The sequence below is a fragment of the Heloderma suspectum genome, chromosome 5 (genome assembly GCF_057233095.1).
Source record: "Heloderma suspectum isolate Gila_16-S chromosome 5, 16-S_ref, whole genome shotgun sequence".
NCBI classification, from domain to species: domain Eukaryota; kingdom Metazoa; phylum Chordata; class Lepidosauria; order Squamata; family Helodermatidae; genus Heloderma; species Heloderma suspectum.
The window spans coordinates 150,246,842-150,262,047 of record NC_139462.1 but is presented as its reverse complement, the minus strand read 5'-3'; the positions used below and the strand labels follow the sequence as shown (position 1 = coordinate 150,262,047).

General features: G+C 43.6%; 1 protein-coding gene across 2 annotated transcripts in view; it reads left to right on the top strand.

The window, feature by feature from the left end:
- The window catches only part of HECW1 (HECT, C2 and WW domain containing E3 ubiquitin protein ligase 1), a 291,424-nt gene that overhangs the window by 185,613 nt on the left and 90,605 nt on the right, over positions 1-15,206 (top strand). For both annotated transcript variants that reach the window (XM_084857787.1, XM_084857788.1), the window contains 2 exons: positions 3,586-5,007; positions 11,253-11,354. In XM_084857787.1, coding sequence (XP_084713913.1) covers positions 3,586-5,007; positions 11,253-11,354 — 1,524 coding nt within the window. The remainder of the gene's footprint in view (positions 1-3,585; positions 5,008-11,252; positions 11,355-15,206) is intronic.

Below are 15,206 nucleotides of genomic sequence, written 5' to 3'. Positions count from 1 at the left end.
GTTTTGTGCAAAGACGGGCATGATAAAGGACAAAGAAGGCAGGGACCTAACAGATGCAGATGAGATTAAGAAGAGGTGGCAAGAATACACAGAAGAACTATACAGGAAAGATCTTAATGTCCCTGATAGCCAGGATAGTGCGGTCACTGAACTTGAGCCGGACATCCTCGAGAGTGAAGTCAAGTGGGCCTTAGGAAGCATTAGTAACAACAAAGCTAGCGGAGATGACAGTCTTCCAGCTGAGCTATTTAAAATCCTAAAAGATGATGCTGTTAAAGTGCTGCATTCAATATGCCAACAAATTTGGAACACTCAGCAATGGCTGCAAGACTGGAAAAGGTCAGTTTACATTCCAATTCCAAAGAAGGGCAATGCCAAAGAATGTTCAAACTACCGCACAATTGCGCTCATTTCGCATGCCAGCAAGGTGATGCTCAAAATCCTACAAACTAGGCTTCAACAGTATGCGAACCGAGAACTACCGGAAGTACAAGCTGGGTTTCGAAGAGGCAGAGGAACTAGAGATCAAATCACCAACATTCACTGCATCATGGAGAAAGCAAGAGAATTCCAGAAAAACGTCTATTTCTGCTTCATTGACTACGCTAAAGCCTTTGATTGTGTGGATCACAACAAACTGTGGCAAATTCTTAAAGTGATGGGAGTACCAGACCACCTTACCTGTCTCCTGAGAAACCTGTACGAGGGTCAAGAAGCAACAGTAAGAACCAGACATGGAACAACCGAGTGGTTCAAAATTGGGAAAGGAGTACGACAAGGCTGCATATTGTCACCCTGCTTATTTAACTTATATGCAGAGTACATCATGAGAAACGCCGGGTTGGATGAATCACAGGTCGGAATTAAGATTGCTGGGAGAATTATCAACAACCTCCAATATGCAGACGATACCACCCTAATGGCAGAAAGCGAAGAGGATCTCAAGAGCCTCTTGTTGAGGGTGAAAGAGGAGAGTGCAAAAGCTGGTTTGAAACTCAACATTAAAAAAACGAAGATCATGGCATCTGGCCCCATCACGTCCTGGCATATAGAAGGGGAAGAAATGGAAGCAGTGACAGATTTTACTTTCTTGGGCTCCAAGATCACTGCAGACGGTGACTGTAGCCATGAAATTAAAAGACGCTTGCTCCTTGGGAGGAAAGCTATGGCAAACCTAGACAGCATAGTAAGAAGCAGAGACATCACCTTGCCGACAAAGGTCCATCTAATCAAAGCTATGGTTTTCCCAGTAGTAATGTATGGCTGTGAGAGCTGGACTATAAGGAAGGCTGAGCGCCGAAGAATCGATGCTTTCGAACTGTGGTGCTGGAGAAGACTCTTACGAGTCCCCTGGACTGCAAGGAGGTCAAATCAGTCAATCCTAAAGGAAATCAACCCTGAGTGCTCATTGGAAGGACAGATCCTGAAGCTGAAGCTCAAATATTTTGGCCACCTAATGCGAAGAGAAAACTCTCTGGAAAAGACTCTGATGCTGGGAAAGACTGAAGGCAAAAGGAGAAGGGGACGGCAGAGGATGAGATGGCTAGATAGCATCACCGATGCAATGAATATGGACTTGAGCACGCTCCGGGAGAGAGCGCAGGACAGGAAGGCCTGGCGTGCTATGGTCCATGGGGTCACGAAGAGTCGGACACGACTGAACGACTGAACAACAAAAGAAGGAGTCCCTGAAACACATGTACTCTTATATTGCCATTTTTACTTCAATTTGAGATGTCGTTTAATTTATCCTCTTCTGACTAACTTTCCAGGGCATCCAGATGAAAAATTGGTAATCAGTTGTCTTTTGGATAAGGTCCCACATACCATTGAACAGGTGGCTAATTTCTTTCTAATCGCCATGTAAAGAAGAGCTCAGCTGATTGACTGTATTAGCTAAATTGAAGAAATTGTAGCCTGTGTCCTGATATTTGCGACTTTGTCTTTGATTTATTTATTATGTATTTATTTACATTTATATACTGCTGCACATCTAAACAGATTCCAGGGTGGTGAACAATAAGAGATAAAATAATAAAAAGAGTAAAAGAGTAAAACACCACATATATATATTTTTAAAAAACACAGAGTACAAATAAAAACTGTGGCTGGTCATTCAAGGAAGGAATCCTGGAACAGAGCTGTTTTCAGGAGGCACTGGAAACAACACAGTGTTACCACCTGCCTGACCTCCAGAAGCAGAGAGTTTCATACAAAGGGGGGCACTACACTGAACGCGTCTAAAGAACCGTAATAAAGAGAGAGAGATTAAAAAGAAAATTACATAGGAATGCAGTCCATAATTCACAGTGCAATCTTATGCATGTCTACTCAGAAGTAAATCCCAATGAGTTCAGTGGGACCTACTCCCAGGTAAGTGTGTATAGGTTTGCAGTCTAACAGTGCAATCTTGTGCATGTCTGCTGAGAAGTAAGCCCTACCAAGTTCAGTGGAACTTATTCCTAGGTAAATGGGTACAGGTTTGCAGCGTAAGTGTATTCAATACTGGATCATGGACTGAGTTTTAAATTATAGGAACTATATACTTTGCTTTAATATCTTAAACATTTTAGCATTTTAAACCAGGCTATTTTTTAAAAGATTATAATTAACATTCAAATATCAAAACAGTCTGATTTAAATAAAAAATATGTTTCTAATTTTAATTTTTTTTAAAAAAATTAAAAGTTTTTTTAAACTGCCCTATTATTGGCATATGTGATGTACTTCCAGATAGAGGGCTACCAATTAGAAGGCATTGTGCAGCTATTCCATCCTTTTCTCCTTAACGGATTTTCTGCAGAAAGAAAAAAGACAGAAGAAGTGGTGGGAAAACACAGGAGGGCTACAAATTGAAGATGACAACATTTGGCTCCCCCATAAATGTCCATGAACGAAGCATAGCGATGGTGCAATAAAAGCCTTGCCTGGAAGCACCTTTAGTTCTGGGCATGGCTAAAGTGAAAAGCATCTGACAGTAGTGGAGACAAGATAGAGGTGTACAAAATCATGTGTAGTGTGGAGAAAGCGGATAGTGAGACGTTTTTCTCCCTCTCTCATAATACTAGAACCCAGTGGGGTCATCCCATGAAGCTGATTGGTGGGAGACTGAGGAGAGATAAAAGGAAGCGCTTCTTCACGCAGCATATAGTTGCCCTATGGAATGCACTTCACACGATCTAGTGATGTCCACCAATTTGGATTGCTTTAAAAGGGTACTGGACAAATGCATGGAGGATAAGGCTGTCAGTGGTTCCTAGTCCTGATAACTGTATGCTGCCTCCAATATTAGAGGCAGTATATCTATGTACACGAGCTGCTAGGGAACATGATTTGGGGTGGCGGGGTTGCTATTGCACTCATGTCTAGTTTGTGGGTTTCCTGTGAGCAGCTGGTTGGCCACTGTGTGAACAGAATGCTGGACTAGATGGCCCCTTGGTCTGATCCAGCATGGCTCTTCTTATGTACTTAGCTCCTGTACATTTCTGTAGTGTTGATGACAGTAAAAAGCCCATGTTATTTATGCCCCTGAGTCAGCAAATGGCACCATTTAGTGAAGTCACTCCTTTTTCCTTTTGTTTCCAGCAGATGATGAAGAGGTCTCTCTTACTGCAGATCCTGAGTCAGCTGAATTCCAGGAAAGCCCCGTGAATATCTCGGCAGAGGAGATCCTCGGTGAGCCTCCGTGCACCAGCACAGTGACCTCAGAAAGTGCAGCTCCAGAGAAGCCAAACGGATGCCCAGTGATCTGCATCAGTGTTGATAGCTCTGGTGCTGGGGAGCTCAGCCTGAACAGCTTCTTAAAAGAAGAGCTAGCAGGAAACGTGGAGGACGATGCAGTGCCAGCAGACACGGTTGACCCCTCGGAATCCATCCCAGGGGAAATGATGCCTTCCCTGAGTGCTATGGACCTCACTGAACAACTGGCTCTGTTGGCATGCACGCCCTCTGAATCTGAAGTTAGGGAAAATAATAAAGTCAATTCTGTTACTCAGGGAGGCAGTGACATCTTTACCAGCATAGAAGCCCTGTCTATTGATGAGGTGAGTGGAGATATCCAAGTTGTCAAGGATCTAGAGAAGAGTCAGGATGATGAAGGAGCTTCAGCCCAGGAGGAGGAGGAGGAGGAGGAGGGGGATGATGACGAAAAGGAGAAGAGCGAGCTACAGCTAAGGACGATGGTGAAAAGGAAGAACAGGCCTTGCTCCTTGCCTGTGTCAGAACTTGAGACGGTGATAGCATCGGCCTGTGGGGAACCGGAGACTCCTCGTACTCACTACATAAGGATACACAATCTCCTGCACAGTTTGCCTTCAGCCCAGATGAGCAGTGATGATGGCGAAGGAGAGGAGGAACCAGGCAGTGTGATAGAGAATGATGACGAACTGACGGTCCGTGAAGTGTCAGAGAAGGACCTAGTCAGCGAGTCTGAAACAGTGTTGGCAGATGCCCCTCAGGAAAACAGAGTGGAAGAGAACTTCGCCCAGGGAACTGTGCTTCGCAGCACCTCTGTTGAGCACCTTGCCAACTTCAATGAACAGCTGCTCAATGGCGAAGGGCCTAGAACTGAAAGTGAGAGTGAATTGAGTCCCAGGCCTCACAGTGACGCTGAGTGTGAAATGTGTGACACTTCCTGTTACAGCCCATCCTGTTATAGCACCTCCTGCTATAGCACTTCCTGTTACAGCACCTCCTGCTATAGCACTTCCTGTTACAGTACTTCTGGTCCAGAGAGCACCAACCGGTTCTCAAGCCATACCCGGTTCTCTTCTATTGACAGTGCAAAGATTTCTGAAAGCACAGTGTTTTCTTCACAGGATGACGAGGAAGAAGAAAACAGCGCTTTTGAGTCAGTGCCCGACTCGGTGCAAAGCCCCGAGGTGGACAGGGAGCAGGTGGATGGCTCTGTCCGCTGGCCTGAGGAACTGGTAGCTCATGCAGTGAATCTTCAGGGAACAGAAGAAGGTATAGAGTCTCCAGTAGCAGGCCCAAGCAACCGAAGAGAAGGTTAGATTTGGAGAAGCACTACCATGATTATATCTATCTTAGGCCTTTTGAGAGATACCCAGTAATCAAGGTCTGATTGTTCCAGGAATGTTCAGTTTCGTTTGGAAAGTAAGAATTAAAACCCTGCTTAAGGGGAAAAATGGAATAAGGATGCAGCGTTTGTGTAAAAAGTCTATTTTTGAGATAACAACAATGATAGGCACAACAAAAGATGTCTGCATTGAACTTCCTTTTATTGTGCTTTCAGTGCAATCCGTAAAGGAGGAAATGAATACATACATACATATCTGGATGTAATGCAGGTCACTGTGGGGAGATGCAGAATTTTTTGGTTGCCACTTTGCAATCCAAAGATACTCTTCAAGCATGCTATGAAACCACCTGATGCTGTGGGGGGCAAGGCAGCTGTGTCACCTCTTCCAGCCACTTCTCCCCACGGTCTTAGTGGCCACCTTTGCTTCTTCACCTGCTGTGTGATACACTTGGAATCTTGCTTGCAGTAGCAGGTGGGTGATGGGACTAGGGAGAGAAGTAGTAGGAGGATCTATGGCTGCTTCATCTCCCCAGCCATCAGGAGATCTCAAAGTGTGGCAGGTCAAGGATCAGTAGGCCCTCCAAACTTTATTTCACTGGGGCTTTTCCCTGTTTATATATGATATATTCCATTTCATTTCAGCTGTGTGTGTTGTGTAGGGGTCAGGAAAAGAGAGAGAAAGTGTGTGTGTGTGTGTGTGTGTGTGTGTGTGTGTTCACATGAAGGGCTACATCCTCATCTGGTGTATTAAGCTGCTACAGTTTACAACATGTGAGGATTTCGCTCAATAGTATGCTGTGTGCCAGTGTCTTAAATTCTTCCATATTCAGTCATTTCATTTTTTCAGCTACAGTAAATTCTACTAATCCCATGTCTCTGGCTTCATGGAAATAAGTATAAATTGCCTTCATGGAGCAGTGTAAGGAGGGCTTAATGTGGTGAATTAAGCCTACCATCTGTCATTGTGGTAGAATACCAATATCCCCAATGAAATGGAAATTTGCATTTTTAAGCTTCACCTTTCAGCCTCCCTCTTCCTCCTGTCCCATTTGTCTTCCAATCTAAGTTCACCAGCAGTACAAATTACCTCCAGTTTCATTTGCTTTGATCTTGATTTTTATTTTATGTGTGCATTGAGCTCCTTTTTTAAATGTTTTGTAGATTTTGTTAGCTACCTTGTCTTTTATTTTATGGAAGGAAAGGTAGGATACATATTTTGCATTGGATCCAGACTTAGTCATACTTAGAGCAGACCCATTGAAATCAATGGATCATGATGAACTCAAGTCCCATGGATTTCAGTGGGCCTATTTTTAAGTAGGACTAAAGGCCAAAACAGGCATTACAAAACAGGCACAGGCCCCCCAATATGGATTGGGATGGGGGGTAGGAGGGCTTTAACCCTCCCCCTCTCAAAGCAAATTGATCACTATTTTGCTTTATGGATCACTAGGGGCTTAATCCAGATTGGTGGCCCTGTGCCTAAGCTAGGGTAAAAATGCAAGAAAAACATAGCTGCTAGCTACATCTTTTAAGTAATGTCTCCTTTGGGTCTAAGTCTGGATCCAGCCCTTTAGAAAAAAAATGAATTAACAGAGACTGCAAGTTTTGCTTTTCGTTAGTGACAAAATACATGAGCTATATCATGTTACATGTTTTCATCCATTAATATCTACACCTGATTCACACATCACATTTTTCAGCAATGCACAAGCAGTCCCATCCTTCCTTGGGCATGTGCTTTATGGACAGTCATAATGTGCAAGCCAGGTAATTGGAGAGATGAACAGCCAGAACTCCTATGATCATGTCAGCAGTGGGAAGCTGGCAAGAAACTAACTGACCCCAATTGCATGGAGCTGGCTATTATTGGCTATTACTGGATTAGATTAGTGCTGTGCTAGAAATTTCAATTCTTCCATTTTCAGCACTGGGGGGGTGGGGGGCGAAATGAAAACTCCGGTGAAAGAGGCTAGGAGAGGTGAGGATTTCAAATAACTTTCTCCTTGAGGAGGAAATTGAACAGGATTTCAGCTTATCTTTTTAAGTGTAGGTGGAGGCTGAGGGGACTTCTTTCAATTTTTTTTTAAAACACTCCCTGCACTTGCAGGAGCCTGGCAGCTCTTTCTGAACTCCCAGGAGACCACGTGGTCTCACCCTCTCCAATAGGCATTCAGGAAATGCTCGAGGGCTGCAGAAGCTTCTTTGCAAAGCATGAGCAATCAGGGATTTTAGAGCTTTAGAAGAATTCTGCTCTTCCTTGCAGCAACACAGAGCAAGCCCAAAACCCCATTTGTTCTTTGCAAAGAAGCTTTTTGCAAAGAAGCTTCTGCAACCTGGGAGTTCTTCCTGAATGCCTGTTGGAGAGGGAGAGGGCACGTAGTCTCATGGGAGTTCAAGACATGCCGCCGGGCTGGAGAAGCCTCTCAGGGCGTTTTTCAAGTAAAAAAACAAAAATGTAAAGAAGATCCTTCAGCCACCTCCCAAACTTAAAAAGGTATGTGGAAACTCTGTCCCCTCCCCAAGGAGAAAATTCTCTGAAATTCTCCCCCTCCCTTTTCTTTTGTGAAAGAAGCAGAAAAAACAATCTCTCTTTCACACACAGAGAAAAAAATTCCCAAAAATAGGGTGTAGGATTCAGCACAGCACTAGACTAGATGGTCCTTTGTCTGATCTACCAAGGCAATTCCATTGTTCTTATTTGCCATCATGAACACAGGAACTGATGCTGGCAATGACCAGGATCACCTGGTTCATTCATTCTGTTTGCCCACATGAAAATATGCCTGGGACAGTTTAGGGCTGTTTGTATTTATGAATTTGCCCTGGACCTTTTGTGCAGCTACTCCCCATACTATCATTATCCCAGTTCTCTGAGAGCTAACCCATAGTGTATGGAGGAGCTCTAACATGCCTCCTTTTGTAAGGGTCCAACATTTTCAGGTTATCCCAATGCCACAAGAAGGAACAGCACTGCTCCAGAGCCCACACCACTGAGATCAGTGCCAGTGCCAGTTTTGTAAGGGCTCTTGGGCAAGATGCTCTCAGTGGAGCCCCTCTCTGACTTGGCCCACCTCCTCCTCTCCTCCTTGCAGTTGCTGCTGCCTGTTTAGTTGCCTGCCTCTCTCTATATGGACTCAATCCACACTAGAGAGAAAACAAGGTTACTGTTTACTGGAGAGGTTACTGCTAATTCTAGGCCAGTCAGAACGGGCAAGTGAACTGATGGCAATGGTGAGGAGGAAAAGGGCAACGAGGCTTCAGGGTTTAGAAGTGGATCAGATGCACTGGCCCTCTGGCCTGGGGGACAAATCCAGCCTTCCCAGGTTCCCCAGATGGCCACACTCCTTTCCCCCTATCAGCGATCATTTGCTTCCTGGCTTTTGTGCAGTTTTCAAATTTATATTTGAAATAGCGCTCCTAAGGCTTAGCTACTGGCAGTAAGAGCTTTAAGCCACACTATGCTGGTGTTTTTGTTATAGTTGGCCCCATCCCATTTGCCTTTTGCCCCACCGCTTTGCCCACCCACCATTGGAATATGGCTGCCAAGAGCTTCTCTGAAAGGAAATCTGGCCCTCAGGCTGAAAGAGGTTCTGCACCCCTGCTGTAGTGGGGTGTGGGCCTTGGCAGGTGTCTGGTGGTGCTGACCCTTGCCACTGGCTCTGCCGCAGTGCTGAAAGGTGCTATCCAGGGTGCTGAACCCATTCTGGGGATAGGTTTCAGCACCTTGTTGTTGTTCAGTCGTTCAGTCGTGTCCGACTCTTCGTGACCCCATGGACCATAGCACGCCAGGCCTTCCTGTCCTCCGCTCTCTCCCGGAGTGTGCTCAAGTCCATATTCATTGCATCGGTGATGCTATCTAGCCATCGCATCCTCTGCCGTCCCCTTCTCCTTTTGCCTTCAATCTTTCCCAGCATCAGGGTCTTTTCCAGGGAGTTTTCTCTTCGCATTAGGTGGCCAAAATATTGGAGCTTCAGCTTCAGTATCTGTCCTTCCAATGAGCACTCAGGGTCGATTTCCTTTAGGATTGACTGATTTGTCCTCCTTGCAGTCCAGGGGACTCGTAAGAGTCTTCTCCAGCACCACAGTTCGAAAGCATCGATTCTTCGGCACTCAGCCTTCCTTATAGTCCAGCTCTCACAGCCATACATTACTACTGGGAAAACCATAGCTTTGATTAGACGGACCTTTGTCGGCAAGGTGATGTCTCTGCTTCTTACTATGCTGTCTAGGTTTGCCATAGCTTTCCTCCCAAGGAGCAAGCGTCTTTTAATTTCATGGCTACAGTAACCGTCTGCGGTGATCTTGGAGCCCAAGAAAATAAAATCTGTCACTGCTTCCATTTCTTCCCCTTCTGTATGCCAGGAAGTGATGGGGCCAGATGCCATGATCTTAGTTCTTTTAATGTTGAGTTTCAAACCAGCTTTTGCACTCTCCTCTTTTGCTATGGTTTGCTATGGTCAGCATGTTCTCTGGGCAAAACTCTATTAGCCTTTGTCCTACTTCATTTTGTACACCAAGGCCATGCTTGCCTGTTATCCCGGTGATTTCTTGACTTCCTACTTTAGCATTCCAATCCCCTATGATGAAGAGGACATATTTTGTTGGTGTTAGTTCTAGAAGGTGTTGTAGGTCTTCATAGAACCGATCAACCTCAGCTTCTTTGGCATTAGTGGTTGGGGCATAGACTTGAATTACTGTGATGTTGAATGGTTTACCTTGGATTCGTACTGAGATCATGCTATCGTTTTTGAGATTGTAACCCAGTACTGCTTTTCCCACCCTTTTGTTGACTATGAGTGCTACTCCATTTCTTCTAAGGGATTCTTGGCCACAGTAGTAGATATGATGGTCACCTGAATTAAATTCGCCCATGCCTGTCCATTTTAGTTCGCTGATTCCCAAGATGTCGATCTTGCCATCTCATGTTTGACCACCTCCAGCTTACCTTGATTCATTGATCTGACATTCCAGGTTCCTAAACAATATTGTTCATTACAGCATTGGACTTTCTTTTCACCACCAGACACATCCATGGGGAAAAACCCAGTTCAGTTTTGTGTGATGCTTTATTTAATTTAAAAAGAGGCACAAATATTTGTATTACATTCTGGCTTAAAATTGTGTTTATCTGTAATTAATTTTGTTTTAAATATTCTTGTTTAAAGGAATAAGAAACAACTGTGGTGGTTTGCATTTTCCTTTTGATTTTGGCTCATTTTGGCTACAGTTCTAAAAGCACCTATGTTTGAGTGAGTGGTATTAAGTACTACAATCTCATTTATTCTAAAAAAATCTCAGTATATAAAATCTCAAGTCTGGAAAGTTTCTGACATAAAGAATGTCTAAGCCAGCCATCTTTATGCTTTACATCGATTAAAAATATTAATGTAAAGCTCTATGGTGATGTTACAACTACTTAAAGCAACCTCCCACTTCTTTATGCTGTTTTCTATGTACATTTGTTTTATAACATAATTAAGCTGGGGCAAATGACAAGCAGTGGGATCAAATAGGTTAACGTTTGGGGTTGGAAAAATATTCACAGAGTCCTTTTATCCAAGAAGCACTCGGTTATGGGTTTCAAGTTCTCACAGCACCTTCTGGCATAAAGAATGATGTTTTACCACAAGATAGCTGGAATATCTCAAAGCGATTCTAGTGATATCTGAACTTTGTGAGTGACAGTTTGTTCAGATCACAAAGGCAGAAGTAGCTTCACCAAATGTTAGCATTCAGAAAGTACTTCCACTTCTCTGTTGGCTCTGTATCTCATCTCTTCTGTATCTCAGACAACCTCTTATTTATCTCAAGTCCCTCTATGTGCCTTTTTCTCTATTTGCTATCTTTCTCCCAGCTTGCTCCCTCTTATTCCCTGATCTTTCTCTCATTTTCCTCTCTCCGTTCTCTTACATAACACCTGTGTATAACTGGCAAGTTTGGAGACTGAATCAAACCCATCATTGGGATTAGATTGTAAACTGTCAGTCCTTAACGTGTGTTGAATCCCAAGATCTTCCTTTTGACTTCATATTTCAGCAGCTCTGCCATGTAAATTGTTTTTAAACAGTGCTTAAGGCAGCTAATACACCAGATTTCTGTCAGCCATTATCTAGAGTCCTTCCAGTCATTTATGTTTATAGCAGTGCATTTATAACCACTATGTGACATCCGTGAATGAAAATGAACATCTTGACTGTCTTATCCATAGGTGATTGCCCTTTACTCCATAATTCTCAGCCCGTCAACCAGCTTCCTTCCCTGAGGCCTGACCACCAACAGTACCCAACCATTGATGAGCCTCTTCCGCCAAGTAAGCTTTAGTTTCTTAAAAATATTTTACTTTTCTCCAACTCGACTTTTCCTGTTTATCTGAAGGGTGCAGCTCAGTATTCCTCTGCAATCAGTTGGGGATGTGTAACCCCCCCCCCTGAGAAATTTCACTAATTTTTTTGAAACGATTTTGATTCCCTCAAAATTCCTCTAATGGGAGGAACCTCCAGATTTGTTTAAAATTTCACCTTAAGCAAAATAAGTTCAAACTGAAGAGTCTGGCCTGAACTAAGAGTGTATAGGCCCAAGCGGAAACCCATTGACCCATCCTGTCACCTGACTCCTGCTGAGCTAGTAGCATGCCAGGGCTTGAGGACTGTTGGCTGTGGACAGTTCAACCAGTGGTCAAGCACCTGGTGCAAAATCCTGCTGCCTGTGTTTTTTTTAATGTGCACAGGAAGGCATGAGCCACCAGTATTGTGCCAGTTGTACTGCCTGCTTGTGTTTCTAGGCTCAATTCAAGGTGTTGCTTTCGATCCATAAAGCACTCCACAGCCTGGGACCTGCATACCTGAAGGACTGATATTTTTCTATATCAGCCTATAAAGTAGTTGTGTTCAGGTGGGCAAGCCCAACCAGTGGTACAGGTAGGTAACTGCAGATCCTGGACTTAATGGTCCCATAGGGCTCCCCTTTAGATGGCCATGTGTATTATGTCAGTTGTGATGTGCAGAACTAACATTTCTATTTATTACATTTATATTCTGCCTTTTTCCTCTTGCAAAGAACCCAAGGCGGCTTACATGATCCTCCTCCTCTCCATTTTAATCCTCAGAACAGCCCTTTGAGGTAGGTTAAGCTGATAGTCAGTTACTGGCCTAAAGTGCCCCAGTGAGCTTCATGGCCAAGTGGGGACTAGAACCCAGATCTCCCAACACCCAGCCCAACACTCTAACCACTGCACCGTAATGGCTCTTTTCTCCCCACCCACCAACCCTTTGCCACCGTTTCTACATTCCTGATACATTAAAGCAAAAATCCCCAAACTGTTTGCCAAGTTTAAGTAAAAAAAGAAAAACTCTGAGCATGTGCAGTTTTGCGTTTTAAACGCACTGAAATCACAGCACCATCAAGATTAGAGGAATTAAATGGAGTTTGCCCTTCCTGCTAAACACATTTACTTTGGAATAAACACAATTTTACTGAGATTAAAGTTTAAAATTTTAAAATTTAGTGATTTTACATTCACTGAGGTCATCAGAAGGCATGTTCCTGGTGGTTCCACATGGACCTATGGCCCAACTGGAGTCCACCCAGAGAAGAGCCTTCAGTGTGGTGGCTCCCATCCTATGGAACTCCCTGCCTCTGGAGATCATGCAGGTGCCAACACTGGGTTGTTTTTGGCACACACACCCCCCTGCCGAAAACAGCTCTTTTCCAGGAAGCCTTTCTTGGTTAACCAGCCACGGTTTTATTGGCACTCTGTTTTTTAAAGAATAATCTTAATATCATGTTTCTGCATTTTCTCTTTTGTAAATTTTATTTCTTGTAGTTCACTGCTCCAGGATCTGTTTAGATATGGAGTGGTATACAAAGGTAAATAAATAAATAAATTTTGCTGTAGAAAAGGATATTATGTTTTAAAATGAGCGCCTGTAACCAGGTACATGCCTGGCCAGCCAGCCCCTGACTGTAAAATGTGTATTAAAGAAGAAGAAAGCAAGGATGTTACAGCAACCAGCATCAGCCCCACCAGGCCCTGGCCTGCCCATGCCAGCGCAGGCACTGACGCCAGGCTTCTGTCCTACTGCCCATCACCTGCTGGGTGAGCTGTGATTATTGGGTTGGGGGCGGGGCCCGGGACTTCTGCCCCAAAGTCCAGCCCCAGCTGCACCAGCTTCCTCTGCCTTCAGTGTGAGCAATCAGAACCGTGGTAGTGAAGATCAAGCCTTTCACTGCAGTGGCCCCTTGACTTTGGCTTAACCAATGAGGTGGAGTACAGATTCATCAGGCTTTTTGGTCACTGTACAGTTTTTATAGTTACTGTTTGCTGTTTCGTGTTATGATTTTAGCTGACTGTGTGCCTTAGAAAAAGAATTGTATGCTGCTTTGAACATTGGGAACGTGGCCTATAAATATTTTTAGGTAAATCAATAAACATACATGTGGCACTTCATAGTTTTTTAAAGGCAGGCCTGGGGCATGGATAGGCAAGACCTGCGGATTGCCAAGGTAGAAGGGCATTGGGCTCATGCTGCAAGTGAAAAGCCCTCTGTGACTTCACTTTTCAGGCTTTGTCTGCCTTTGCCTCATCAACATATTCTCTAAAGGCACTCGATGCACCATCTACTGGGATGTTTTCCTGAGCAGGCCCTGTAGAACGGGAATTGGAGCTCCCATTCATTTCCACTGGGCTTCCAGGAGAGTGTCCTGGTGGATTATGGGCTTGATGAATTCGTTGAATCATCAGCTGCTTTTTTTTTTAAGCGAGGAGGACAAATATCTGGAGAGAATGAATTCTATACTGAGGATCCTGCCTAGTCCAAAATGTCCTGCTTAGTTAAGGTTTGCCGTCTTCAGACAAGTAGCATGTGATTGCAGATTGGTGAAGCTCCTGGAGCAGGAGTCGAATATTTCTCGTTTGTATGTTTGAGTCCTTTCAAGAAAATGCAGTTTTGTTTTTTCACCACTTTTAGGGCGCAGTCCTATGCATGTTTAGACCTTGTAGGCCTTTTCTCTGTCTAAACATGAATAGGTTTGCGCCTTTAAGGTGCTTACTCCTAAAGGAGTGTCTCGTGACTGGCTTTAATATAAATTGTCCAGTAGAGGGCATACTCTGACCTGCAACACATAACGCTGTTTGGTTTGAGTTACTGCCGCTTGGTTGTAGAAAAATTGTGTCTACAATGTGTCTTAAAAATTAACAGTGCAATCCTATACATGCCTACTCAGAGGTAAGTCCCACTAAATTCAGTGCGGCTTACTGCCTGGTAAATGGGTATAGAATGTCTTTCAAAGCAAGGTTTGAAAAGCAAGCTTTATATTTCTGTTTTGCTTCAAGTGCAAAGAGTGCAGTTGCCTGGGGTTTTGTGACCTTTGTCAATAATTCATACACCCACTGAGCTCTGGGTATTCCCTAACCTCATCACTGGATGTGATTCTGACCTTGTTGACGCAGTAGAGGCAAAAGAAGCCTTCAGTCTGCTAGAGCCCAGAAGTCTTATTTGAAGCCTGCTGTAGATTAAGACAGAACAAAGAAATAACAAAAGTTTGCATAATAGGCAAATATTTTCCTCCTCCATAACCTTTTCCAGCCACTTTGCAAGTAAGGGCAAATTGGATTTCAGATTATAGCCAGATGTCCTGCTGTTAAGTTATTTAAGAAGAGTATGAAATATACTCTGTGTAGACTCTGTATTTAATCTATGAAGGTTTCTATGGATTCCACAGTTACATTTAGCCCCTGAGGGAGCTTTAATTTACCCTTCCACATTTTCATCCAAGTATTTTATGGACAGACTTATTGCAAGTGTTTATTGTGGGGTTTGATCGATACAAAACACAAAGCAGTATTATTTATCAACTGGAGAACAGACAGCTGCAGAGTCTCCACTGCTATATTCACATCACTGTAACTCCAGTAACTATATATTCTAAGCTCCTGAGCATGTTTGTCTTTAGTGTGCCATGCCAATTGAAAATTTGCTGCAGAAATTGAATTATTTAATTCTCCATTTGATTTGAAAGCCATATTGGAACATAATTCTCCACAGCATGAATTTTTAAAGCATCTTTTTTTAAACTACAAGCTGCAGTCTGATCTAAAGATTTTTCATTTTCCTGCTTTTGCAGTGAGATTTCCCTGATGCCTGCATTGCTTCCTAACACTAAA